The 25,839-nt window shown below is 39.1% G+C and overlaps 3 protein-coding genes across 10 annotated transcripts in view; 2 read left to right on the top strand and 1 right to left on the bottom strand.

Moving 5' to 3' along the window:
* The window catches only part of pin4 (protein (peptidylprolyl cis/trans isomerase) NIMA-interacting, 4 (parvulin)), a 4,942-nt gene extending 853 nt beyond the window's left edge, over positions 1–4,089 (top strand). The window contains exons 3-4 of the mRNA XM_010737500.3: positions 2,963–3,082; positions 3,592–4,089. Of these exons, the coding sequence (XP_010735802.1) occupies positions 2,963–3,082; positions 3,592–3,750 (279 nt within the window). The 3' untranslated portion in view covers positions 3,751–4,089. The remainder of the gene's footprint in view (positions 1–2,962; positions 3,083–3,591) is intronic.
* Positions 4,090–7,892: 3,803 nt separating this feature from the next.
* faf2 (Fas associated factor family member 2) lies at positions 7,893–13,448 on the top strand. Its single transcript, XM_010737499.3, has 11 exons — positions 7,893–8,041; positions 8,834–8,902; positions 9,765–9,899; positions 10,008–10,084; positions 10,191–10,329; positions 10,439–10,524; positions 10,717–10,808; positions 11,093–11,270; positions 11,530–11,701; positions 11,828–11,971; positions 12,172–13,448. Exons 1-11 carry the CDS (start codon positions 7,979–7,981, stop codon positions 12,352–12,354), a joined length of 1,338 nt encoding a protein of 445 aa, XP_010735801.1. The 5' UTR covers positions 7,893–7,978; the 3' UTR covers positions 12,355–13,448.
* On the bottom strand, positions 13,200–25,528 carry rnf44 (ring finger protein 44). 8 transcript variants are annotated; one of them, XR_003462245.1, is made up of 13 exons: positions 23,277–24,117; positions 21,756–21,947; positions 20,752–20,974; positions 20,342–20,509; positions 19,720–19,893; positions 19,460–19,621; positions 18,556–18,671; positions 18,236–18,323; positions 17,955–18,076; positions 17,756–17,855; positions 17,485–17,641; positions 17,179–17,246; positions 14,461–16,912 (listed from the first exon to the last, which is right to left on the bottom strand). XR_003462245.1 is itself a non-coding variant. In XM_019268469.2 (11 exons), the coding sequence occupies exons 2-11, from the start codon at positions 21,860–21,862 to the stop codon at positions 17,579–17,581; spliced, it is 1,323 nt and encodes a 440-aa protein (XP_019124014.1). In that variant the 5' UTR covers positions 21,863–21,947; positions 25,221–25,528; the 3' UTR covers positions 14,461–17,578. The 8 variants fall into 8 exon arrangements, 3 of the variants coding, with proteins under 3 accessions (XP_019124014.1, XP_019124013.1, XP_019124015.1); XR_003462244.1 differs by adding an exon at positions 13,200–14,024 and having other exon boundaries at positions 16,357–17,641; positions 23,277–24,116; XR_003462243.1 differs by having other exon boundaries at positions 14,461–17,246.
* Between the last annotated feature and the right edge of the window lie 311 nt (positions 25,529–25,839).

The raw sequence follows: 25,839 nt of genomic DNA, 5'->3' as shown, positions 1-25,839 counted from the left end.
AGATAATACCAGTAAGTTTAAAATGAATAAGTAGCTTAAGAAACGTGGAAGACTAGTTTGAAAGTCTGTCATGGACTCCAGCATAGATATTTGATGGGAAAGGGAGCTTCACAGTTTAGATGCAGCATAGGAGAAATTTACTACCTGCCAATTATAAACGTACTGATTTATGAAAAGTATGATTTGGTGACATTACTGGCCTATTTCCTATTAACGCTCTGCTCGACTATGTTGTATTTCGTAAAAGTTTTCATTTCATTTAATAATAAATTAAAAATAACATGGTACATGTAAATAAGTCAGTAAATAGATTTTAATGCGTGGGAAAGATAAAGGCCTATAACATGTTGTTGTTATGTAGGCCAAGAAGTACATTAGATTGAACTTGATACTGCCACCTGTAAAAAAATAAAATACAAATAATTATTTGAGAAAAGTCCTTTTTTTTCATTTAAACATGTTTAAATAAGAGACAGCAACATTTATGAAGCGCGACACACCCCCAAAAAGCAGGACTGCAATTACATAGAAAATTTCCATCCATTTGAACTACATAGGTTTATATAAAATTAGCTAACAAACTTAATGTGAATGTGTCATTTTCAGATAGAATAGAATACTTATTAATCCCGCAGTGGAAATTGTTTGTTTACAGCAGCTTCCAACGGTAGTGAATAGTTAGTGATAGCAAGAAAACAAAACTCTAACACTATACACTATTACGATATCTATTTTTAACACTATATACACAGTTAACAATTAAAAAACCGTGACAGTAAAATAAAAGCCAAGTAACAGTGAACTATGCAATATGTAAATCTAAAACCTTATAAAGAATTTAGTCTTTGAGAGACTGTACAGAGAATAACACTGATTTTTAAAGTGCAGTATGCATGTGTGGGAGATTTCACTTATGTATTGCCACAGCAGTTCGACAGCTACTGACTTGACTTGTGTCTGTATTTTTGAGGGAGGAGTTGTACAGACTGATGCTCACAGGTAGGGGAGATTCTTGTGTCTCTCTGTGGAGCATCTTGGTGCCATGCAGTCTCTGGCTGAAGGTGCTCCTGAGTCTGTGCAGCACCTCATGGAGTGGGTGGGAATCACTGTCCAAGACAGACGGCATCCTCCTTCCAACACAGTCAGCGATCATCCATCTGCACCCTCCACAACTCCCGGCCTTAGAACAAGTCTAATCCTTTTGGTTTACTGGTACTATTACATGAATCTTAACATGCTTCACATAAGTTTGTTAGTTAATTTATATTAAAACTATATAATATTCAAATGTTTGGACATTTTCTATGTTTGACCTAAACATTTCATTTCAGTCTGCACCTCTGGTTTCTTCCACCAGGTGACGGTGTTGGGTATTAAACTTGCTGCAACCTCCAATAAGATCAGAAGAAGAAACGCCTCAGTGACAACATATGAACGCATGCTGTGACAGTTTTCTACTTCTCAGCATTGTTTGAATTTATTACACGTTTGCATCTGAAAATGCCGCCAAAGGGAAAAGGTGGCAAGGGCGGGAAAGGTTAGAGCTTACGTTATCCCGTGCTATGAACTGAGGCTGTGCTTTTCTACATGAAGCTGGGTCGTGCAGCTTTATTATTATTGCAGTGCTGTTTATTAGTGTAACGTGTTGTCTGCTGTTGTTGTGTAGGGTGTTCATTGTGTAACGTGTTGTGTCTGTTGTGTTGTGTAGGAGCTGTTTCATTAGTGTAACGTGTTGTGTCTGTTCTTGTTGTTAGAGTGCTTCGGAAGCGCAGACGCTGACAAGAAAGAAAAAAGCACCTAAGAGGCACTGCTGTGAAGGTAAGCTTTATTTATTTGCACCTCTGTCCACAGCTGCACTGCAAAAAAAAAAAAAAAAAAACTATACAAATGTGACAAAACTCGGGGAATTACTCATCTAAACCCATGACGGCCCTCACCCTACACTACCCCCACACCCACTGGATGGGATGAGTGAGCTGGAAGGAAGTGATGTGGTTGGAAATTTTCTCTTTGATGATCTAGTCATGACACATCGTTACACATGTTTATTATTATTATTATTATTATTATTTTATATATTATATATTTTCTCTTGACCTGCCAAGTGTTTCCCCAGTTTGTGTTTTTCTATATAAGTTTAAATTTATGTTCTTGTAGAAAAGTTCTCATAATAAATAAAATAAATTAATTAATTAATTAATTAATAGGGGGGCCCTGGTGACTCATTATGTCCCCAGCGACCTGGACTACAGAGGTTTCATTTGCTGTGTGATTTCTCTCTCTCTGCTTTCTGTGTGTAGGATTTAGTGCCACCCGGCAGTGACGTTTGTAACCAAATATATACTGTCCCATGCCACATCCTCTGCTTCACCACATAAAATATATATATATAAGACCACATAAAAAGCAAAAGGACCTTTCTAGATCAGTGTGATCAGTTTTTTTTTTTGTTGCTATAGAAAAATGTCAGTTCTTCATGGTGGACTCTGTGGAAGAGGACCCGCTCTCTCACTGTAGACATCATTGTAAACAAAAACAATCTTATTTTCAGGTGATTATACGAAAATGAAAACATACTAACATGTTTTATGTTTAATTCATGTCCGTAGATCTTTAAGATGTCCCCTCTCCTTTGCTCTTCTGTCACATCGAGAGTTGCCAGCTACACGCCAGATATTTCCTCAGAATTAAAGTTCTAGTTCATTAAATATTCATTTTATTCAATTCTGAGCTTCAGTTTGTTCCTGTTCTATCACTATGACTGAAAAATTACTGCCATGAACATCAGCAATGATTCAGAGCGTGAACCAGGGAAGAATCTGGGATCTTATGTCACGTCCTGTATGAATAATCTATTATTTGGATGCTTTATCTATGTTTACAGTTAGTGGTCACATGTTGCACCCCAACCATTGTTCATTACCAGAAGACTGACTGTGCTTTTCCGAACCTTTTTTCCCAGGTTCGTCATATCCTTTGTGAAAAACATGGGAAATGCATGGAGGCAATGGAGAAACTGAAGGCTGGAGTTCGATTTAGTGAAGTAGCATCACAGTACAGTGAAGACAAAGCTCGACAAGGAGTAAGAACATAATCATAATAATCATTTAATCACTTTATTTATGTCTTGATTCTAATGATCCGGTTGTATAAATCATAAGCCACAACAATGATGTAATATGAAAATATTATGTTACTACATTTCAGCCTGTGATGATGATAACATATGGAAGATGATGAATATATTGCAGGTTTTCAGAAATTTGGCTGACCACACGTTATTCTCTGTTAGTTCCATACAACTTCCTTCTTATTCACAAGAATTCAATCATCACAAGACCAAAACTAGTCTACTCTCAGCTGCTGGGAAATTCAGTGGAAATTTACTCAGTAACACTGCGTAAATATTTGGGTTGTAATCATGACAGTGCAGACAAAGGTTTTACCTCACTTCCTTGTCGATGTACAAACAATTGTGTGGCACCTGACGTCATAAAAATAGTTTTTGGGATTGCTCACAGTTGTTTTAAATATTTCCTTTTTCTTTTGTTGCTCATGTTTGCTCACTTTTGTCTGTTGTGTTTATTACAGGGTGATCTGGGATGGATGACGCGAGGATCAATGGTCGGGCCTTTCCAGGATGCTGCGTTCGCCCTACCTGTCAGTTCCATGGATAAACCTGTCTACACAGACCCTCCTGTCAAAACAAAGTTTGGGTACCACATCATTATGGTAGAGGGGAAAAAGTGACATGTGACGTCTTAACACTTGAAATAAGGACATACAAAAATTTGACGGTATGCTTTATTGTGAAGCTGATTATTTCCTGATCGTGCTGCTTTAGTACAGTACAGTTTCTTTATATTTCACAGAATGAACAAGAAAATTAAAGATCCTCATGTGTCCGCTTTGATCTTACTTACCATACAACCTGAGGGAATAAGTTTCACTTTTACTTGCATAATTCACTGGAATTTCTTTTTTCAGCTTCTTTGTGTAAATCAAATCACAAACGGCCAAATAAATTCATTGTCACTCAAGTCGTACCGCATGTTTAAAGTTTGTGTGTGTGTGTGTGAGAGAAGGTGCGTGAGTTGGTGCAAAAATGTTTTTAAAAAGGCGGTGCAGTGTCATCCTGTGAATATGTAGTAAGTGTTAATGCTATTCTGTGTTGTGGAGAAAGGTTTGCTTAGTTCCAGCTAAAGTAAATTTAAGATAAAGCACCAGTAATATGAACAAAATATATATGTTCTGTTAAAGGGCTGCTGCAAAGTAATTATTTTTATTTTCAGTTAATTTGAGTTATAAAATAGTGAAACAAGCCTGAGGTTACATTGTCAAATTGCTTGTTCAGTCTGGCAAAAATGATTCACTATTGTAATGAAGAAAACAGCCTCACAGTTAAGAAGTTTGATAATGTGTAATGTTTAGGGGCATCTATTGTAGCAGAAGTGGAATAAAATATATAATAACAATGTTTTCATTAGCCTATGGAAATGAGAATCTTTGTGTTTATATGACCTTAGACTGACCCCTCTACAGAGCGGGTCCTTTTACATAATGTCTGCCATTTTGCACTGTCATGTTTCTACAGTATCCCAGACAGACCAAACACTGGGGTGTCCTTTCCTAAACACTTTTCCTTTACCTTGATGGAAAACGTCATGAGGTCAAGGAAAGATGTGAAGTAGAAAAGTTAGGCGAAGACGACCGTGATGCTCAAAAATTCCGACTGCACTTACACAAGGCTACGTCAGTATGCGCGCATGGATGTTATTGACGTGATCTGTGGTTAAACAAAGTTCATAAGATGGACTACAAAATGCACATCTGAGATACAGTGTGCACTCTTAGTGTTTTTTTTTTCATGCAGGATATATAAATGTGGACAACCTGGAGAAAAATGTGATTGTCAGAATTGTCCACCTGTCACAAACGTAAAGTGTCAGTAAGAGTGGTCGCTCACCCTCCTGTCCACTCATATATAAACATATTAGCAAGTTACGGCAAAAGACAGATGATTAATAAGCAACGTTAACTTCTATGATGATCTGCAGGGACGCTCTATCACAGTTAGACGGTTTGACCATCACCCTGAGTGTGATATTCATGTTTTATATATTAATTAGAACGATCAGGATAACTTAAAGCCTATCTACTTATTAACAACATTTTACAACAATTTGAAAAAGTTTATACACAACAGCAGAGAGCAAACTTGAACACCTCTGTGTGTGAACACAGCTCCACAGTCAACAACACAGGACAGACTTCATGATCAAAGTTTTTATAACACGTCATCACATCTGTCCATGATCACACTCTCTCTCTGCTGCAGCAAAATAGACTATTCAACCTTTCGAAGTTTTTTTGTGAGTTTCATAGCCAGCGTGAATTCTCCTACAAGCTTGGAATGATATGGTGAGGTGAGGGGTATTAAATTGGTTGCAATCTGTGCATCTGAGGGACTGCACCTCTGTAGACATACAGAGGCTTTAACTTAAGGTGCTTCATCATTCACTGCTGAGTTTTTAGGTCCTGATCATGCCCTGTTTTAGTTTTTATCCCTTTGTGCCTATTTACTTTATTACTTTAGTTTATGCTATTGTTGCAGTTTTTATCTTTGTTATTTTGTTTTTTATTTTTATGCAACTGTTCTTAAATTGTGCTTTTTACACTTTTTAGGTTTTAATTTACCTTTCATTTGTTTTATTGTTGTAGTTTTATGCTTTTTATTTTTGTTTTATTTATTTGAAGTTTTTATGCAACTGCTGTGTTGCCTAAAGAACTGTTCGGTATTTCTGTCTTTATTCTGCTCTGTGAAGCACATTGGGAATGTATCTCTGCATGAAAGGTGCTATAAATAAATAAAGTTGTGTTGAATTCTTGTATGTAATAACGTGATCAGACAGATTTTTCCCCCAAAACTTTATTGAAAGAACAAACAAACAAGAATTCAGTCATACTAGTTCACATTGTACAGTAGTAACATAGCATCAGCATAGTTACATGATAGTATAATAAGGATCAAAAAGGAAAAGCATGACAACAAAAAAGCAAAAATAAAACTTAGATTTGACAGACTGGTAATCTTACATATAAATAAAGTTCTAGTTATAACTGTTGTGAAAGCTTGAAAATATCTGCATGAATATTCATTATAGATAGACATTTTTTATTAGTAATTAACTGAAGAGACTTAAAATAATAATCAACTTCAATCAAAAATAGCTTAAATGATGGTGATGAATCTTAAAATTTACATTTATGGATGTGAAATTTCCCTAATAAAATATAGAGGTTCAATCCAATCCACTTTATTTATATAGCACGATTTTAGCAAACACAGGGTTTTTCAAAGTGCTGCACAACAAGATAAAACAGAATAAATAAAACAATAGAAACACAATAAAAACATCAAGTAGATAATAGAAAGATAAAAAACAATAAAACAAAATAAAATGAATAAAAAGCACTACCCGCACAAGATAAAATAAATAAAATAAACATAGTACAAAAAGAAATTAATAAAAAATATGCATGTATACACATAAAATCAACACTCTATGGTGTTAAAAGCCAATGAGAAGAGGTGGGTTGACAATAATACATAGTTTCTTTTTTTCGTATTCAAAATAAGTAATGTTTTTTCCCTCAGTGCTGATTTTATATTTTGTTTCACACAGTTCTTGTTCTTAATAGATGGTTACTTGTTTACATATGTTGTTTTTGTTTGTTTGTATACTGGAGTATTGAAGAAGAAGAAATACTTTATTAATCCCCTCAATGGAGAAATTCTTTTTTCACTCAAATTTCTTTATTTACATGCATTTTTAACCCCAAACACACACACACAGTACAAGTACAAGGCTCATAGACATGCAAATGTGGGGAGAGAGATAGGCAGCCAGCCAGACCGGCGCCCTGCGAGCAGTTGGGGGGGGTTTGGTGCCTTGCTCAAGGGCAGTGCCCAGGAGGTGAACTGGCACCTCTCCACCTTCCATATTTTACCGTCTAGTTGTACCCTCGCCTCTCGCAAAGCGAGGTCACTCTAAACTCTTCTCTGTGGTTGTCCCCAAATGGTGGAATGACCTACCAACGGCTACTAGAACAGCAACATCCCTTTCGACCTTTAAAAAATGCTTCCCTGCCTAACAAAACTAACTAAACTAACAACTACTCTGTGCTCCTTTACACCTTTCTCAGCTTATGTCCTCCTCTGTAAGTCGCTTTGGATAAAAGCGTGTGTAATGTAATGTAATGTAATTTTGGGTCCACGCTGGACTTGAGCCGGCCACTCTCTGGCTCCCAAGCCAAGTCTCTATGGACTGAGAAACAAAAATAATTTCCCCCCTGGGATTATTAAAGTATTTCTGAATCTTGATTCAAGTTCTTTTCCAAAATGTACTACATGATCAGATTCAGCATTGGAGGCCGTGGCTATAATAAATACCGCCCCTCTGCAAAACTTCATGTACAAATGGATTTGTTTTTGGTTTTGTGGGCCCCTGTCATTTCCCATTTTTGATGGCCCGACAGATAATTTGGTAACGGCTGGTCGTAAGAAGCTATTTTGGTAACGGCTGGTCGTAAGAAGCTATTTCGGTATTGTGTTTTTTTTGTTGTTGTTGTTGTTGTTGTTGTTGTTTTGTGGAGGTCTCCTGCGGAGGGTACTTTCTCCCCCTTATTCTGGGATTAGTTTGGTGGGATGTCCATCTGTAGGTATGTTGAGACACTAATTGTTCCTGGTTGTTGTGTTCTGTTTTGTTTTTAGTGTAATGTTTTGTGTGGTTCTTTATATGCATAATTTTAAATAAAAGAATGTTAAAAATAAATAAATAAATAAATAAATAAATACCGCCCCTGCTGGTTCACACCCCGGCCGACAGGCGGCAGCAGCGGCGGAGCTCTGCGCTGCCGCCGCCCGCTTCAGGAAAAGACGGTTGACGTTGTTACGCTAAATGATCGGCGAGGTAAGATGGCGGCGCCAGAGGAGCCAGAGTTATCCCAGGCGCAGACCGAGAAACTCCTCCAGTTCCAGGTAGACGAGCCTCGATTTCACACCAAACACGACTCCGTTTGAACCCTCACACGTCGACGCATCATCGTGGGTAGTGAATCCCCCCGTGAAAAGGCGGGAACCGACGCGTTTGGACGCTTTTTTTAAAAAACTCCCGAGAAGCGGAGCTAACGCTAGCAGAGCCAGCTAACGTTAGCTCCGCTGGCTAACGAGTCGACCGACTTTTAAAGGCTCATTGTCGGACTCAAGCAGCTTAACGTCTGGTGTGTTTCACCCAGTGACATCTAAACTACCCAACTCCGTTCATTAACATCACTCATGCTGCGTTTTTTACTGTCATTTTGTCGGACTTTTAACGCTGACGCTCCCTTTCCCCCAAAACACTTGCTGGGTTAGCACAGCAGTCATCATCATCACCATCATCATCATCAGCATCGAGCTGTCACTGAAGTTTCTCAGCCGCTTTTTAAGCTGTTTTTAAATTAAATTATCGACACTGCGGCGTTTAAAAGTGACTCTGTTTTTATCCTCCACCTTGATCTCCAACCATTTTTCTGTCTGTTTTAAATCTACAACTTGGTATTTTAGCAGAGCCGGCTGAGCATTGACGTCCCTCTCCGTTCATTTTTCCGAGTTTAATCCACTTTTAATAAATTTGAACTGTTTTGTAGCTTTCCTGCCGACTTTTTTTTATTAATTATCGTTGCTAGGCAACCGCGTATGATTCACTGACCGTATACAAAACCTACTTTTCTGCCTTTTATGAGCATTTCTGAGGCCTTCAGTCTGACTTTTGTTTTCATGTCCTCACAGGACCTGACCGGTTTGGAGTCAATGGACCAATGTCGTCGAACATTAGAGCAACATAATTGGAACATAGAGGTAACGTAAACATGGTTTAATGACCAATATGTGCATGTCTCTGTTTGCATCACATGCAGTGCTGCTCAGAAGTTTGTGAACCCTACAGCGATTGTCTGATTTAGTATTATCTAGTATTAGAAAAAAAATACTAAAATAACCTTATTTCATGTTAAGTTATACCCCGATTCACAATACTGACACAAATAATGAATTTTGGTTGTATTATTATTCTTTATTTTTAAAAAAGGGGGTTGATTTAAGAAAAATAAATCAGATTTCATGGGTGAACTCCTTCAGTTTAAAGGAAACTCCTAACCTCGACCGAATGGCTCAGTAGTGACTCATCAGTCTCACCAATCTTCTTGTGTCTCTTGCTGATATTTTAGAAGGTCGCCCACTTCCAGGCGGAGTCGTAGTCTTTTGTCAGCGCTCTCTATTTGTAGATGATCTGACGTCGCAACTATGAAGCTCAAATTTTTTTGGAGATGACTTCACAGCCAGACAAATGTGCCGTCACTACCCTCTTCCTCTTCCTCTCTGCATGATTTATGCTGTAACCTGTATGGGTTTTAACCAGTGCAGCTCAGGGTTCACAAACTTTTGCACCTTGCTGACCAAAAACTCTTTAATTTAGTCTTGACCACACAATTGATTTTTTTAAAAAGTATTTTTAATTGATAAACCTGCACCTGTTATTTCATATAAAGAATAATCGTTTTGATTAAATCCAAAATGCTCAAGAGCAGCGCTGTACATGTCTCTGTTTACATCTCTGTTACCACACATATGCTATGACCTGTACTGGATCTGTCGTTCGTTTCTTCTGGTTTTATTCATGGACTTGACTCGAGTGTAATAGGATTAAATGTATGTGTTTCAGGCTGCAGTACAAGACAGACTTAACGAGCAGGAAGGAGTGCCCAGTGTGTTTAACCCTCCACCATCCAGACCATTGCAGGTCAACACAGCAGACCATAGAGTATATAGTTACATCGTCTCAAGGCCACAACCCAGAGTAAGTCTGCGGGTAGTGTTTGCGCTTTAGGATGTGATCTCTGCACGGCTGTTTCATATTTATTACACTGGCTTTCTCTCACAGTATTCTGTAAAACTGTCTTTTCAGGGATTACTAGGATGGAGTTACTACTTGATAATGCTACCGTTCAGATTTACATATTACACACTTCTGGACATATTCAGGTAATTAAAGCACATTGATATAAACTTGTAGTTCCTGGAAATTAAACGCACGCCTGCAGGAAGGTAATTTATCTTATGTCTGTCTCCTTTTTCTTTCTGTTTCAAGGTTTGCCCTGCGGTTCATCAGGCCAGATCCTCGTGGTCGCGTGACGGATCCTGTCGGAGATGTTGTGTCGTTCATTCATAGTTTTGAGGAGAAGTATGGTCGGTCACACCCTGTATTTTACCAGGGAACATACAGCCAGGTGAGTTCAGAAATGTGGAGTGCCAGTGACGGCTAGAAACACAACTTTCATGCTCTCAAGTCAATTGCAGCTGTTGTGTTCATGTGTTACATTGCTTTTGTTCACACAGGCCCTGAATGATGCCAAACGGGAGCTCCGCTACTTATTAGTGTACCTTCACGGGGAGGATCATCAAGACACTGACCAGTTTTGCCGGTATGGTACTTATTATCTACTACCTACGTCACCTGACAGTTGTTTGAGCTTGTCAAGGTGTAGCCTGTTATGAGGCGCATAAGGTCTAGTTTAATATTAGTATATTTATATTTAAACTTTTTGTTTCATATCGGTGTGCATATGATAAAGTTGTGTTAAGTTGTTTTGTCCTGCTGTTCTTTCAATTCCCAGCTCCACGTTATGTACAGAAGAGGTCGTAACCTTCCTCAACACGCGAATGCTCTTCTGGGCATGCTCAACCAGCAAGCCAGAGGGCTACAGAGGTATGCAATCATCTTGTCATTCAATCCATCATTTGTTGCCAGTCGGCTTTTAATGTATCGTGTAACAGGGGTTGCTCTGATCGTTAAAAGTATCACTCACACGTCGTATGTACTTCTCAATATGAGACAAACTCAAAGTGGAGAAAGTGCTCTCTTATCTTTGTTCTGTTGAAAGATAAAAGAACAAAGGTGGGGAGCTTAATGAGTTGAACTCTGGCTAATAAAACAAAGTGACATGAACAGGAGCAGCAGATTCGATTGTATAATGTTTGGGTGTGTTTCAGTGTCCCAGGCATTGCGCGAGAACACCTACCCATTCCTGGCCATGATAATGCTGAAGGACCGCAAGATGACCGTGGTGGGCAGGCTCGAGGGTCTCATCCAGCCAGAGGACCTCATCAATCAGCTCACCTTCATCATGGATGCCAACCAAACACATCTGATGTCAGAGCGCCTGGAGCGGTAAATAGTTTAGACCATTTATTGGTCATTCATTATTTCACTTCATTTTCAGTCTCATGGTTACAAAACATGATGTGACATTTTAAACAAACTTTAAAGACATTGATCTTCAATTTAAAAGGTTTTTCTGTTGTTACACTTTGATCCTAAACCTAAAATAAGTGTTATAATTGTGATTAAAATCTGGATTTACTTTAGCTCTCTAGTTATACATCAGAAAGTTTCATAGTTTCTGAGTACAGATAATTGTTTGTTTCAGGGAAGAGAGGAACCAGACTCAAGTGCTAAGGCAGCAGCAGGATGAGGCCTACCTGGCCTCCCTTCGTGCCGACCAGGAGAAGGACCGAAAGAAACGGGAGGAGGAGGAGCAGCTAAGGCAAGAGGAGGAGAAGGTCCGACAGACTGCTCTCGCCGAGGAGCGGAGACGACGAGTAAGTCTTATTTTCCATTAAGTTCTGTTGTACGTGTAAGGCTACTCACGGATGAGACACGTCTGTCTTAGCAGAGACAAAATTGTTCTTTCATTCATGTTGTCGATGTTTGTCGTGTGACTGCAGACACTCGAAGAGGAGAAGGAGAGGAAGTCTGAGTGTCTTCCCCCAGAGCCCCCTGCAGATGATCCCGAAAGTGTCAAAATAGTGTTTAAGCTGCCCAATGATACACGAGTAGAGAGACGATTCCTCTTTGGACAGTCTCTGGCGGTGAGTACTACTTTTAATCAAGATTCACGTTCATGTTTTATTTGAAAATTATGTCAACTAAGATTTAATCCACAAGTGTCAGACCATGTGCTGTATACAGCCAACAGCTAATTAGTTTTGTTAATCTTATACACACACACACAGTACTACCACCTGAGGTTATTTGCTAATTGACTTGACTGTTTTTTTTTCTTTCACAGGTAATATACGACTTCCTTTTCTCTTTGAAAGAATCTCCAGAGAAGTTTCAGATAGTAACAAACTTCCCTCGCCGAGTCTTGCCCTGCCTCCCGACTGAAGAGCAGCCCAACCCTCCCACACTGAAAGAGGCGGGACTCAGCCGCTCCGAGGTCCTTTTTGTGCAGGATCTTACGGACGATTAATAGATGACGCGACCTCGTCTTCAAGGAAACACATTTTCCTCCGATGCCCACCCACTCCTCTTTTCTTTTTCTTCTTTTTGTTTAAATGGCCATTATGCACAAGGGATCATTAAGATAAAATTCTAACCTGGAAAAAAAAAAGTTAACCATCCTGCATCCAGTCCTTGTTTGGTTGTTTATGGGGTTCCCAATAGCCTGGAAAGTCTTGAATTTTATCAAATAAATATTTCTCGAAGTCCTTCCTTGAACTCATCTTTGTATCCACGTGGACAAAGAAGTTTGTTTTACACCGACTGTACTAGCTACCAGTTAATTATTGTCCCTCCTTACCATTAAGTGTTGCAGCAAAGGATTAATCTTCTACTGAAATGTACTGAAACAGTAGCATAGCTTTGTGCAAAACCAGAACCATGTTCCAGTTCAGTTCATGTCCGTGCGACTGAGGAAGGCGGGTTGTATTAATACCTACTGATACAAGATGCAGCGTGGAGAAATATGAATTTCTATTACAGCGTGAATGCCATGGCTATGTTTTTTTTCTTTGTCAAAGACTTGATGTTTGATCTGTGCGTCCTAATTCAACTTCCTTTCTGCCCTCAAGTTTACACATGCTCCTCCCACAGTGACAGATAAGTAACAGAACCGGTCTAAGTTGGGTCTGATAGTGCGTTTATTATCAATCTATGTGGTGTGGAGAGCAAACGTACTACTTCAGGGAGCAGGTTGGTGGATTTGGACGTAGAGGAATCATGGGAACCCTGGTTTAAATGAGCCATGACCTGTACATACGTTAGATATTTAAAAAACCCAAAATTTACCTTACTTTTTTTGTTTTGTTTGACTCATCTGTGTCATAAAATGACCAAATGCAGGTTGGTTACTATGTAAAGCAGACTGCCTCAAGTTCATGAAGTTTAAAAATACAATATTTAACAGAGGCCACAGCTTTTACATGTGGCTTTATCTAGTATAGTACGAGTCTGCCCATAGTGTGCCTGTGGTTACTCATAGATGCCTGTTTTGCCTGTAACATCTAAATGGGCTCATGTAAAGATGTAATTTTCCAACTATAAATTAAAAACATTTTAAAAATGTGGGTTTATTGAGAATGTACGACACTTTACATTGCAGAAGTCATTTTTGGTGGGTGGGTTACCGAGGTAGAATGACATTTAAAGTGCAACAAGGGATTGGCGTCACCGCTGCACTTCGACCTTTTACAACGGAAGTCAGAGACGAGGTGTGATATTGGTATACATCATACATTTATTAGTGAACAACCCTTTCAAATCAGCCACAACAATTAAAAAAAAAAAAATATGATTGCACTACTTGGTAAAGCATAACTAGCAACTTTCATTTAAAAAAAGTACAAATCTTAAAAATTTCAAACAGTATACAGATGTATATATAATACACTAACTAGTTATGTTAAATGCTACAAACAATATGATTCCAATGGAATGAAAAATTATAACATTAATAAGAACCATTTCCTATATATAATATATATTAGTTGTTTTCTCCCCCCACCCACCCCCCAATACAAACATGGAAAAAATGAGGTAACTGTAAATGTGCAAGTACCAAAGCAAAATATCTGCCTAACACAGAACACATGCCCCTGGCTCTGTTGGCGGGTGGGTAGTCTGGTGTTCAGGCAAGGACCCCTAGAGGCCAGGGAGAGTAAGAACAGTAAACCACTATCCCACCACAGCAAAAGTCATTGGTAAACAATAAATGGCGTCTACGGAGCAATCAATCACAAATCCTAAATAAATTTTTAGCTGCTTATTGGAACACATTTTTGCACCACACAAGCTGTGAGATTAATTCAATAACTCTTAACAGAAAGACTACAAGACTCTATTCTCAGTTGTCATTAAAAATTACCTCATTACCTAGGCCTTAATGGGAGGTTCTCTTTTTATTTCATAGGGTAGCTGGATATTGTCAATTAAATATTTACTCCAAAAATAATAGTGCTAATATTAACATGAATTAAGGTATCTATATGTGAACAATACATTTTTAAGATATTGATACACTGAGAGCAAGAGCCTGATAGGCAGGTACAGTACTACACTGAAATAAGTATGACAACACTTTTTTTTTTTTAAAATCCCTTAAACTATATTGATTTTCACTGACATTGTTTAGGGGTATTAGTATAACATGCTTTAAGAATACATGGGATCCATGACAAACTATTGCATTCACGCAAGTGAGTTTTCATACCTAAAAGCAGAACATCTAGCACCTTTTCACTATGGCTTTTGATAAACTACAGTAGTTTCAGAGCATGTAATTTTTCAGTCGTTAGGGCAATAACAGTAACACAATGTATGTAAGAATTTCTGGATTCAAGACCAGTTTTTTTTTTCTCTTTTTTTTCCTATAAAATGAAGTTAGCGCAATAAAATCTTGTAGTCATTCAGTTCTATTACAAATGTGTGCAGTACAATGCATGGCAGTTATCAGCTGAGCGTTAAGATCCAAACCCCCAGAACCCCAAAGCCAACTAGAGCTAAAAATCAGTTGGGATCTGGTTGACAAGCATGCATATTGTGCACCATTAAATAGGTCCCCCACCAGATTTTTGAGATATCCTCCACTATAACACACTTTGTTTTACTTTTTTTTTTTAAAACTTCTTTTTTTTTCTTTTTTTTCTTAAAGTCATGCAAACACCTCTGAAGTAGATTTGGGAGTGAATTAGGTAGAATAGTGTGCACCGTGGCACATTTAGAAACGGGATCACAACCGCTATGTTGAACATATGGTTCGAGTAAAAGAACAAAAGTCAAACAGGTTTGAATAATACACTTGTAATGAGTTGCAGTGTACATTGCCTCTTTTCAGTGAATACTAATAACATATTTACTGATCTTTTTTCTCGCATGCCTGTCTTTAAATGATGTAATATCTACTATTTCCGACAAAACAGAATATTATAATTGATTACATTAAATTATTTATGGTCTGAGGAAAACGACCAAACTAAATTCAGATATACCCTTTCCATGGCATCCTTTCCATTTAAAATGGACTGTTCTCCTTTATTTTTATATACCGAGAGGCCCTGAGTGATTTTTTTTTTTTTAACTTACAATATATGCCAGCGAATAGATATGTACACATAGGTTAATTCTCAAAGCTGTGGATTTAACTCATTAAATGGCTTCTTTTTTTCTCTTGAAGGTGGCACACACATCAAAGACTCACATTCACTTAAGAAACAAAAGTAAAGAAAAAGGCAAGATCCCTTTACACACAAAAGCAAAGGTTACAACTGCCTGTTAGTGCTTACTGGGGCAGTTAAGAGACAAGAGTAAATCCAAAGCAAAAAAAGTCCATTTGTTGCTCTTTTCCCTCCCACCCCAAATGTATTGTATTTTTTTTTAGTGTGAACACAAGCAGTGAACTAGAAGTCTAACAGTGTTTCTACACTACTGAACACTCCAGCTCTGCGTCTCATTTGAACCCCGTCCTGATCACTGTGGGATACAGGAAGCTGGCGTATTGTGGAGTGTCACCAGTGACTTTTTTTTTCTTTTTTCAACATTCTTCTGTCTTCAAATGTTTATCTAAAAGCATTCACACTGAAGCTATACATACAGTTGCTCTTTTACAACACCATTACCATGGCCTAAGACAATGACCTGACCAAGATACCAGAATATAACACATACCATACACAAACATTAGTTAGTGCTCCAACTGTTTCCTTCAATGTATTTTCTCTAGAAGATAAAACCAATAAATAAACCTTTTCTAAAAATTAAGAAAAAAAAAAAAGCATACTTTTAAAACAAGTGGAAATGACAAAGTATTTTCAGGATTAGTAATAGGTTTGTGCTTGTCAAGGTCATAAGAAGGCAGATCTGAAATCTTGAACAGTATAGGCTATATCTGTATATCGGATTTGGCTCACAAACAAAGAAATAAAAAGCCCAGTCTTCCTGAAAGGGGAAGAAAGTTCATTTAAAACTCGCCACTCACTGCACATATTGCTTTCTGCACAGGCCTCCAGAGCTCTATGGCATCAGCATAGCTTTCGGACGAGGACGCCGATCCTTAAAAACGCAGTCGGGGTGGAACCACATGCTAGTCTTCCCTCATGGCGCTTTCTGAATAAGCAAGCAGTTCTTTTAGTATGCTTCTTTGTCTCTTCTTTTTCTTAAAATTTGATAATTTTGGTGGCAATGCTTGATTAAAATATTGCTAGTCTGAATCAACAGTTCATGCAAATCCTAGCATGCTGCCCTGTATCCAGTGGTTACACAATGCATTGGCTCTGTGAACAGGACAAACATACAAACATACACGCACACACACGCACGCACTCGTACAAACTTGCCAGAGGAACAATGCTGACATGGAGGGTGGATGTAGCACTTGTGCAGTTATGCCAGATGACCTCGAAAAAGACGCAGTCCGTTAATCCACGACTGCTTTTGTACAGATCTGTGTTCCAGAGTGGATAATCTGGGGTAGAAGGTACCCCACTGTTGCATGTCCCGTCACTTGCAGTCCATAACCTCAGGCTTAACAGAATCTGCATTTAACCACAGCAAGTCACACTTTCACAATAGCATTGGCAAATCTAAGACAAATAAGGGGTAAAATTGTTGAAATGATCAATACATTATTGCAGAACATACATTATTAACAAGTTACTTTGCCCAACACCTACACAAACATGCATCTATGATGGTCAGGCGTCGCCTCCAAGCACAGATACCCATGTTGAAGTATTCCTATTATTTTTCTGCTAATTGCACAAGGTGTCCAAGCCCATCATCCTCCAGACTTCTGACTCACCTCTTCCAATGCAGGGCTCCCACTATTCATGAAAACCACAACCAAATCCACTAAAGAAAAATGAAACCCTGTAAACAAAAGCAGCAAATAATGCATTGTAGGGAAAATCTTTGGAATCTGCAACGAGGGGGCAGAGAAAGATCTGGCTGGCAATCCCAGAACTCTGGCTATAGGCTGCGATAGGCAGTGGGTTTCATGAGACTTGGACAATGAAGCACAGCAGAGGTACAACAGGCTCCAGACACAATCCTGGATTGCTTATTATTTAGAAGGGGCAGGAGTAGTGGGTGGGTAAGCTATATTTACTGGAGGACGCAAGTTGGGTGGCAGGTGTCCCCAGTTTTGGGACCGACTCTGGTGTGCGCAGCTTTCCAGTTCAGCACTCAGAGATAGACAGTTCTCACTCCACCTCTCGGTGTACATCCGAGGCATCGGCTCGGCAGATAGGACAAGTGCGATTGGTCTGGTGAGAAAAACATGAAGCATTGAGACATTAAGCGCTGTGCATTGCAATATTCACACAGAACAATGAGAACACTCTTCAAAGGGTCAAATGTTGAAAGTTGCATATACTTACCTTTAACCATTTATCCACACACTTTGCGTGGAATTCATGGTTACAAGGTAATACCCGAAGTAGCTGCCTACACTCAAAGTCACTAAAGCACACAACACACCTGAGGAGAAGAAAGGAAAGAGTTACCGGGATGTAGACGCGCGCATACTGATTGAATATAAGTGGTTAGGTTATCACAAAAGTTGAAGAAAAGGCTCACAGCGTTTGTTCAGATAGATGATTCTCTGAGTTGAATCTGTAGGATGGAAGTTGCTCTATATCGGCTTTAGTGAGTCCACGTGGTTTCGCTTCACCCAACCTCTCTGCCAGATTCAATAATGCCTGTGCAGAGAGAGACAGAGGAAGAGAGAGAGTTGTTGATGATGTTTTGGGTCTGTTATACCATGGAACGGACATGTGTGGCAACCAATTATCAGCACTTTTCCATTCAACTGTTTTCCAGTAAATTACAATGGATTGAACACAGGCCATCACACAAACCTCATAGTTTTCCATCTCCACATCATCCACATCCAGGTCTAGACTGATGGCTGGGCCCACTGCTGTTGGAGGCACAGGAAGCATTGACCTGAGGAGAGAGCGAAGCACAACTTGTTGAGCAAAAAAATAACACAGTCACCCTCACTGTAATTGTAAGCAGCACGTGGTCTGTAGTGGCAACTAGTTTTATCATAGTTTCTGTCCCCTCTCTTCACTCCATTCCTTTTAGAATAGCACAAAGCTTAACATCATCGTGTGTTTTACATTCAACTAGATAACCACATAATTAAGACAGCCATACTCTTAGTGCAGGTACTCACAGAAAGTAAGGGAGGAAGCCTGGGTAGTAAGATGGAGGTGGAGGAGGTGGGGGGAGAGGTTGCTGCAACCGATATCTCTGCCCATTCACTCGCCGGGGCAGCATGTGGGGATATGGCTGAGGAAAAACACACAAAATGGTGTGAGACTGAAGTCAGTGATTAAACTGAACCATCTTCTTCCCTTTAACTTTATAAAGACTGCCCCAACAATTATTATTATTATTGATACTTTGATATATTAACTTAAAAGTGACAGCGAGATGAGCTCTTTCATATTTGGAATTTAACCGATGTGTTTGCTTTGTGATCACCAGCTCTTCTTTGTTTCCTCCCTGTTAAACGTTTGTCCATCTTGTACTCCATTTAGCTTTACTTGGCTATTTAGCTTCATAAATAAACCAGAACATTTGTTTCTCTGTTGTTCCAAGATGAATTCATTATCTTCATAAACCTTTTAAAAACAAACATTTTAACCTCTCATGGCAGGAAGTGAGCTGAACAAATATCATTAAAGATCCATTCAAACAATTACCACACTTCTCATATCCCACACTCTTGAGTAAGAACTGCCATCAAAGTGCCTTTGAGCAAGTTAGACTACTGCGGGAGCTGCTAAGTAGCCAGCAGTATGAGAACTCACTTGTACTCAAGCTTTCTGTGGGTAAATTTAAGACTTAATACAGCAGAAAATGTAATTCGATAACTATAAGGTAGTTTTATAATTACACTGGCCAAAGCATAAAGAAAAACCAGAAGGCCAGAATTATAATCTCAGATTTTGGGACTTTACAGGAGTATTTAAGAACAATTCTTCCTCATATAATTAATTCAAGTAATGTGATCGGGAAAAAAAGGGTGCTGTCAATTTCCCAAGGGTCTGAAAACAGCTCAGAGGCCATCTTACCACTCCAAAGGGAAGCTCCTGATGCAGAGGCTCTTGAGGAAGATACTGTAAGGGCAGAGAAGGAGGCAGCGCTGGTGGGTGATGAGAGGGAGGGTAGGAGAAAGTGCCCATTGGGTGCTGGTCCCCTCTTAGGTCAACTTCATTTTCTACCCTCTGTAGAGGCTGAAAAGAAAAAGAGGTGTGCAGAAAAGGTTGTTCTTCGATTAGATGTGCATTCTACTACTGTACTATGCTTATACGGTGTGATGTGGACTACTTACCATGCGTGGGTGCTGAGGTTGTAAAGGGACAAACTGGCTCAAAGGAGTAAGGTGCGGCGGCTGGTGGGGGGGTACAGATGGGGTAGGGTGCAATACAAAATGTTCGCTGGAGATCAGAGATGGAAAGGCTTGATAAGACACTGGCATATGCTGCATCGTACATGCCTGTATGAGCTGAAAGAGAGAGAAAAGAAAACACAAGAACAGACATAAATTTATGTAAGTCAATGTTCTGTTTTTATTTTATTTATGTCAACAATCAAACTAGAAGCCTTGAACTAACCAAAGCAAACTGCTTCTATTTGCAGTAAGGCAGTTATAATGAAAGCATGTTGTAAGCATGTAGTGGACAGAAGCGATTACATAAAACCACAGCACTGACAGTACTACCACAACACCAAACTAATTATTTGTTGTGTTTCCACAATAAAATGTACAACAGAATCATATTTAATGTTGCTTAATTACTCCTAATGTTTGTGCTAACATCAACAACAAATACTGCACAATGAGAGCAGCAGAGTAGCTTATTTGTTAGTCATGAACGGTGACAGATTGCATGGCTGGTATGGTGTGCTACATGGATGCCACTGACATTTGGGCTCTTCCTTTTCAAACTCACAGGAGGAGGAAGGCAGCAGAGCAGAGAGAGCTGTCCGCTGAACATTACCGAGCATGCTGGGAGCTGCTGAGTGTTGCAGCCTGGAAGGGGCTGCCCGGTGTGGATGGGAAATCCATGGGTCGTCACCGTTGTAACAGTGTATGATATTGGAACTGATCCCTGGTGCATCTTTTAAAGGAAAAAAGTGGGGTTTGGGGGAGAGAGAGAATGGCATGACTCCACAATCTGCGTCACACTGAAGCCTGCCTGTCAGAAATAATTCATTATATGCCATTGTACAACCTCATGTATTCATAATCACATCTGCATGTTTACTGAGGAAAGCATTTGGTCAGACAAGATGACAAGACAAATTGTGTTTAATAAATGTCAGAACTTCTTTGCGCATCTGGTTGTTTTTGTTCTGTTACCTGGTCATGTAGATCCACCATGATGGGGCTCTGCTGGGGCAGGTGAGCAGCAGGGTGAAGCATGCGTGGTGGTGTGCTGGTGTGGCTGTATTGTCTGGACTCATCTAAAGGAACCTGTTGGTGATGTTGGGAGAAAAGCAAATGATGGAAGTTCTCATCCTGGACCAGGGAACTGTGCAGTACAGGTCTGTCTCGTCTCCCCCACTGGCGTCTCACAGGTGGACTGTAATATCATGCAAGGAAAAAAAAGCAATGACTGCCACAGACAGTTCAATACATAGACTTATCTGATAGATATATAACATACATTTCCTTCAAGTGCCCTCTTAATTGCAGTATAAGTGCACATATGTAGAGAAACATCTGCCTTACAAGTATGTTTATCTAAATTAATGTAAAAATATAATCCACTAATGTTAGGCAGTTAGACCAATGTCACTACAAATACGACATACTTTTGCATTTTTCTTTTAGATATGTTATGTTAGCTTACGGTGCTTAAAACTCTTATTTTAATGAATCAGTGTGTAGTTTGGCTGGACTGAGGCTGAGTAAATATGGAGGTTCTGATACTCCTGATGAAGGAAACACTGGAAACACTTTAACATGCTTAATATTGTTGCAGAGCCAATGCTTTAAAACACAACAGACGATGAAAGCGAGTCAAAAGCAAACGTGAAATTATATCTAAACCCATAACCTCTGAGTGTCTCATGTTCTACTATGCCTTTATATCCAAAATCTGATGTTCTACTATACTGTCAAGACATGATGACAACATATGCAACATTTGCACACAATAAAAAGTGTGTATTAATGAATACATCAGATGACTAATACACACATAGTCTTCTGTCATCAGTTCAAAGACAATTTTTTACATTTACATTCAGGATAAAGGAAGGTGTATTTGCCTTTTTGTGCCTGTGGGTAAGGCACCATGAGCCATACACCAACATTTTTCTTTAAAAGAGAGATGACTTACAGAAAAACAGAGTTTTTACCTTCTCCTGAGATGCGCTGGGGCGTTGCAGGGCTCTCCAAGGAACCTCCTCGGGTTTAAGGGGGCTGTTGGTGGCAGCCTATTTACTGCTATTTCCCATGGTCGCATTGGTGACGTCGTGCAGACGAGTCACACTCTGGGAAAGGAAACCGTACAGTGGAGGCACTTTATGTTGCCTCTGATTGTCTTAACCCTGCAAAAACATACCAGTTGACAAATTATTATTCAACGGAGCTCATACACATATTTTAACTTAAAACTAGACACACAGTCTAGTCATTAGAGAAATACTAAGGTAGCTAGTTTTACTCACAAGAATTTTTAGGGTATAAAGTGAAACGTGTATAGTGCCTGTCACATTTTAACACCCTATGAAACATTCAAAGATTTTACACCAACGGCCCAGTGGGATAAAATATAATAATGTAAAACAGAATTATATTATTATATTCTAATAAAATAGGGGTTGAATAATCATACATTCAAATTTGCAGTTTACTGCTACTCTTCATGGCAGTTTAGGATAAATCTCAAGCAATCCAATTTTAAGTTGACTGTGTAAATCTCCTGATTAATATTTTTAAAAGGACATAAATATTTATATTCCAAGTAGGATATTAAATTCCTACTTTATTAATGGAGAACACACTTGGAAAAGCCCATACATGTTTAAAACACATAAGATATAAGACATCTGGTGCCTGGTACAGGTTGCTAAGTAAACTGATCAAGATCTAGGCCACTTATAATTAGAAATTATATTAATTTAAATTTAGAAAAAGCTCAGTTATACAGATTTCTTAATTATAATCTTACTCATATTTTCTTAGAAAACACTTTTATTTATGGTTTTTGTATAGATGTTTAGCACGGGTTAATGTCTTAACACGGTTACATGTTTATCTTCTATGCAAATGTTTAATTCCCCTATACATACTAAACGCTCTTATATGTGTTAAGTTAACCAAAATGTGTGTTTTTTTTTAAATATATTAATTCAACAAATCTTCAAGTTACAGTGTAATTAATGCGGCATGTTAGCTGGGTGAATAAATAGGGGTCGCTGTGACACGCCTGAACAAAAACATGGAAAGCCATGTGCTCAAAAGACAAAGCAACAACAAAAGATGTGGTAGGCGAGCGGGACAGCCAGCTACCGTGCACATTTAGGAGAGCACTGTACGGTCACACCGTATCTTACAAGTACTAAACAGAAAGCCCTGCACACAGCAGTGAGAAAACCACAGACATTATGTCTGGTTTCTCGATGCCAGGGCAAATTTCGACGTTGAAGGAGAGCAGCTAACTTTAGCCAGGCTAGGCTAACGCTTTGTCCAAAAAGCATAACAAGACTCATTTAGCCAACCATGCTAATGAACGCGCGGTTGCTTAATTATCACTCCGTTGTTAACACAATTAGACAGAGAGCAGCACCGTATGGACGTGGTTTAGCTTGTGTGAGGTGGACAACAACAACAACAACAACAGACAGGACAGAGACAGAGAGAGCCCCACATCTTACTTTCTGAGCTAGTTTGCTTGCTCGGTGATGGCAGGTGTTTGAGCCTCCGAGATTATCGCGTCCCATCAAAATGTTTCTTGCATATAACCGTCGACCATCACCAGATTTAAAAAACAAAAACAAAAAATACACCGTCAGCTGACTGTCTTATCAATCGACGTGTTGTTTCCTCCCAACTGATTTTTTTTTTTTTTTGACAATGTCGGACGGAGATGCTAGTAGCTTGCTAACGATAGCCAGAAGCTAACCACACACTTCCAACGGCTGCATAGAGTGGAGGGGGTGGGGGGTGTCCGTTATCTCTAGGAAACAAACGTTTAACGGCTCGTCCGTTGACGGTAACGTCTACCTGAGACCGGGAAATAACCGTTAAACGTGCGAGAAACGGGTTAACGTTAGCCACCGAACGGACAGAAAACATTCCTTGGCGCGTGTATGTTCCTTGAAATGCATTGTTATGGCAAAGCCACGCCCCCTCTATCTCCAGTGTGGCCAATCAGCGCGCAGCAAACACAGACAGCAGACGTCCAGACAGTCTTCGCTACAATGTACCAAAACAAGCGAGTTCCTGTTATTACTCGTAGTTTATGGACAGAAAGCATGTCTGAGAGGTCACGGGGTCACCAGAAACTTGTGGGAAAACATGCAGGCTAATAAAGAGAGATCGGAAAAGTACTGTCGCTGTCTTATATCACATATAACTATGAAGTTGTTTTGTTTTTTTTAAGTAAAAGCCAGTAATGGTGTGGTACAATAAGTACAATTTCATCATTCATGACTTTAATGTGTCCCCTACTTTATACTTCTGAGGCAAATATTGCACTTTTTTTTTACTCCACTACATTCATTTAACAGCTGGTTACTCTTCAAAGTGAAGATTGCAGTTTTATAGCTGTTAAGCGATTGAAATTATAGCTCCACTTCATCATACATACTTTAAAACAGTAGTAACAAAACGATCGAGTAAACTGCACAAACACAGACAGGGACTACTCGGGCATAATAAGTACTTTTGTTGCTGTATTTTTACTTAAAAGTATAAATGCTGGACTATTTTCTTTTCTTTCTTTTTACAGTGTTGGCTTTGCTGAAGTAAAATCTACTTACTACTATACTACTACTAATACTACTAAATCCTCCACTGACAGGCTGGCAGTAACTGTAAATACAAAATAAACAGACAATGTTTACACAGGTCGACAGATTTCTATATGAAGGGACCTGGTTTGATAATTAACCATTTGCACACAGCCTACCTGATTTTCCCATCTAATAAATCTCCCTTGTGGTAATCTGTCTCCTTCAAAGGGAAACATCAGTGATTCATTATCAGTTTCAACTAAAAGTAAACTTGCATTTTAATGAAATGTTTATTTTGTTGAAGTCTGTTTTGACTCTCACAGGAGGCCACAGTGTCCTACTGTAGACTACAGCAACCCTGTTATGTAATATAGCACTTGCATGATCAAATGAGGAACATCCTTCTTCAGCTATTACACGACATTTCTCAGCTATGTGTTGTTGTTGTTTTTAGGCCAGCGAATGCAGCAGCAAAATGTTATGCTCCACTTGAAGACTATCGAGCTTCATTAGGCCCTTTAAGCTACATATCAGGCCTAATTTGTCAAGTGGGAGTTAATAAATAATGTCTTTGTCTGTTTTGAATGCTTCACTGCAAAACATTGGAGCATATTTAGGCTTTTGAATGCAACCAAAAGTGTGCGCCTAATGAAAAGCTGACTAAGGAGAGCAGCAGTGGTATGCAACACAGACTAAATGTAAACATTACAACATCGCTCTCGGTAGCAGCAAAACAAGGAGGGGCTGGAGGTTGAGCAGGATGACAACCCTAATAACCCGTCCAACCATCTCCTGTAAACACGCAACGTAAATCTCCAAAACTCAGCCGAGACAAAGCATTAACAAGAGGAGGAGTATCGTTACCTGATTGTTAATATGCACACATCTGATCACTGATATTTTCCTTGTAATGTTCACATCTCGTTAGGCTAAGTGCGGCATCCTATGGTCAGCTGTTCCCGTGTGGAACATTCCGTGGATTTCACCACTGCTGGAAAAAAAGGTGCTAAACATGAGACTGTCCTAATAACAACACAATGTGTTTGGATCCTACGCGAGTTTTTTTGCTTTGTAAAACCCCGATATTATTCCCGTAATCGCCCCTGTCTGATTTTAGACATGGAAATCCGTCCCCACGGTTGTTTTGGGTTTCTGCAGTTCCCTGTTACACCCCCATTTCTGCGTATTTCCACAGCAGAGAGCACACGCCATGCTGCCATTTTTACCGTAATGGACAGAAAAAAGTGTGTCAGTCTGACACCAAAGTTCAGGGTCGCCTGTGGAAAGCGTCTTCAGGGTATTTGGTGTAAAAAGAGACAGCAACAAAAGAAAACATTTATAACTAGTGTATTTTAAACACAATTACAGTATGTTACTAAAGTAAAAAAAAAAAAAAAAACTCTATTACTAGTAAAGGTCCTGCATTTAAATCGTTACTTAAAAAAATACAGAAGAAGAATTAGCAGCAACATTTACCTGAACT

This window comes from Larimichthys crocea, chromosome I (assembly GCF_000972845.2).
Source record: "Larimichthys crocea isolate SSNF chromosome I, L_crocea_2.0, whole genome shotgun sequence".
NCBI lineage: Eukaryota > Metazoa > Chordata > Actinopteri > Sciaenidae > Larimichthys > Larimichthys crocea.
Note: the sequence above shows the minus strand (reverse complement) of the source record. Positions and strands in the feature narration are given on the sequence as shown.

Coding starts and splice junctions, on each gene's coding strand:
- rnf44 (XM_019268469.2), bottom strand. CDS start 21,862: ATGCGACCATGGGAAATAGCAGTAAATAGGCTGCCACCAACAGCCCCC. Junction 19,894..20,341: donor TCTGCTGCCTTCCTCCTCCT/GTGAGTTTGAAA, acceptor TCTCTCTTTCAG/CTCATACAGGCATGTACGAT. Junction 18,672..19,459: donor AGGAGCTTCCCTTTGGAGTG/GTAAGATGGCCT, acceptor GTTTTTCCTCAG/CCATATCCCCACATGCTGCC.
- faf2 (XM_010737499.3), top strand. CDS start 7,979: ATGGCGGCGCCAGAGGAGCCAGAGTTATCCCAGGCGCAGACCGAGAAA. Junction 10,085..10,190: donor ACACTTCTGGACATATTCAG/GTAATTAAAGCA, acceptor TTCTGTTTCAAG/GTTTGCCCTGCGGTTCATCA. Junction 10,330..10,438: donor ACCAGGGAACATACAGCCAG/GTGAGTTCAGAA, acceptor TTGTTCACACAG/GCCCTGAATGATGCCAAACG.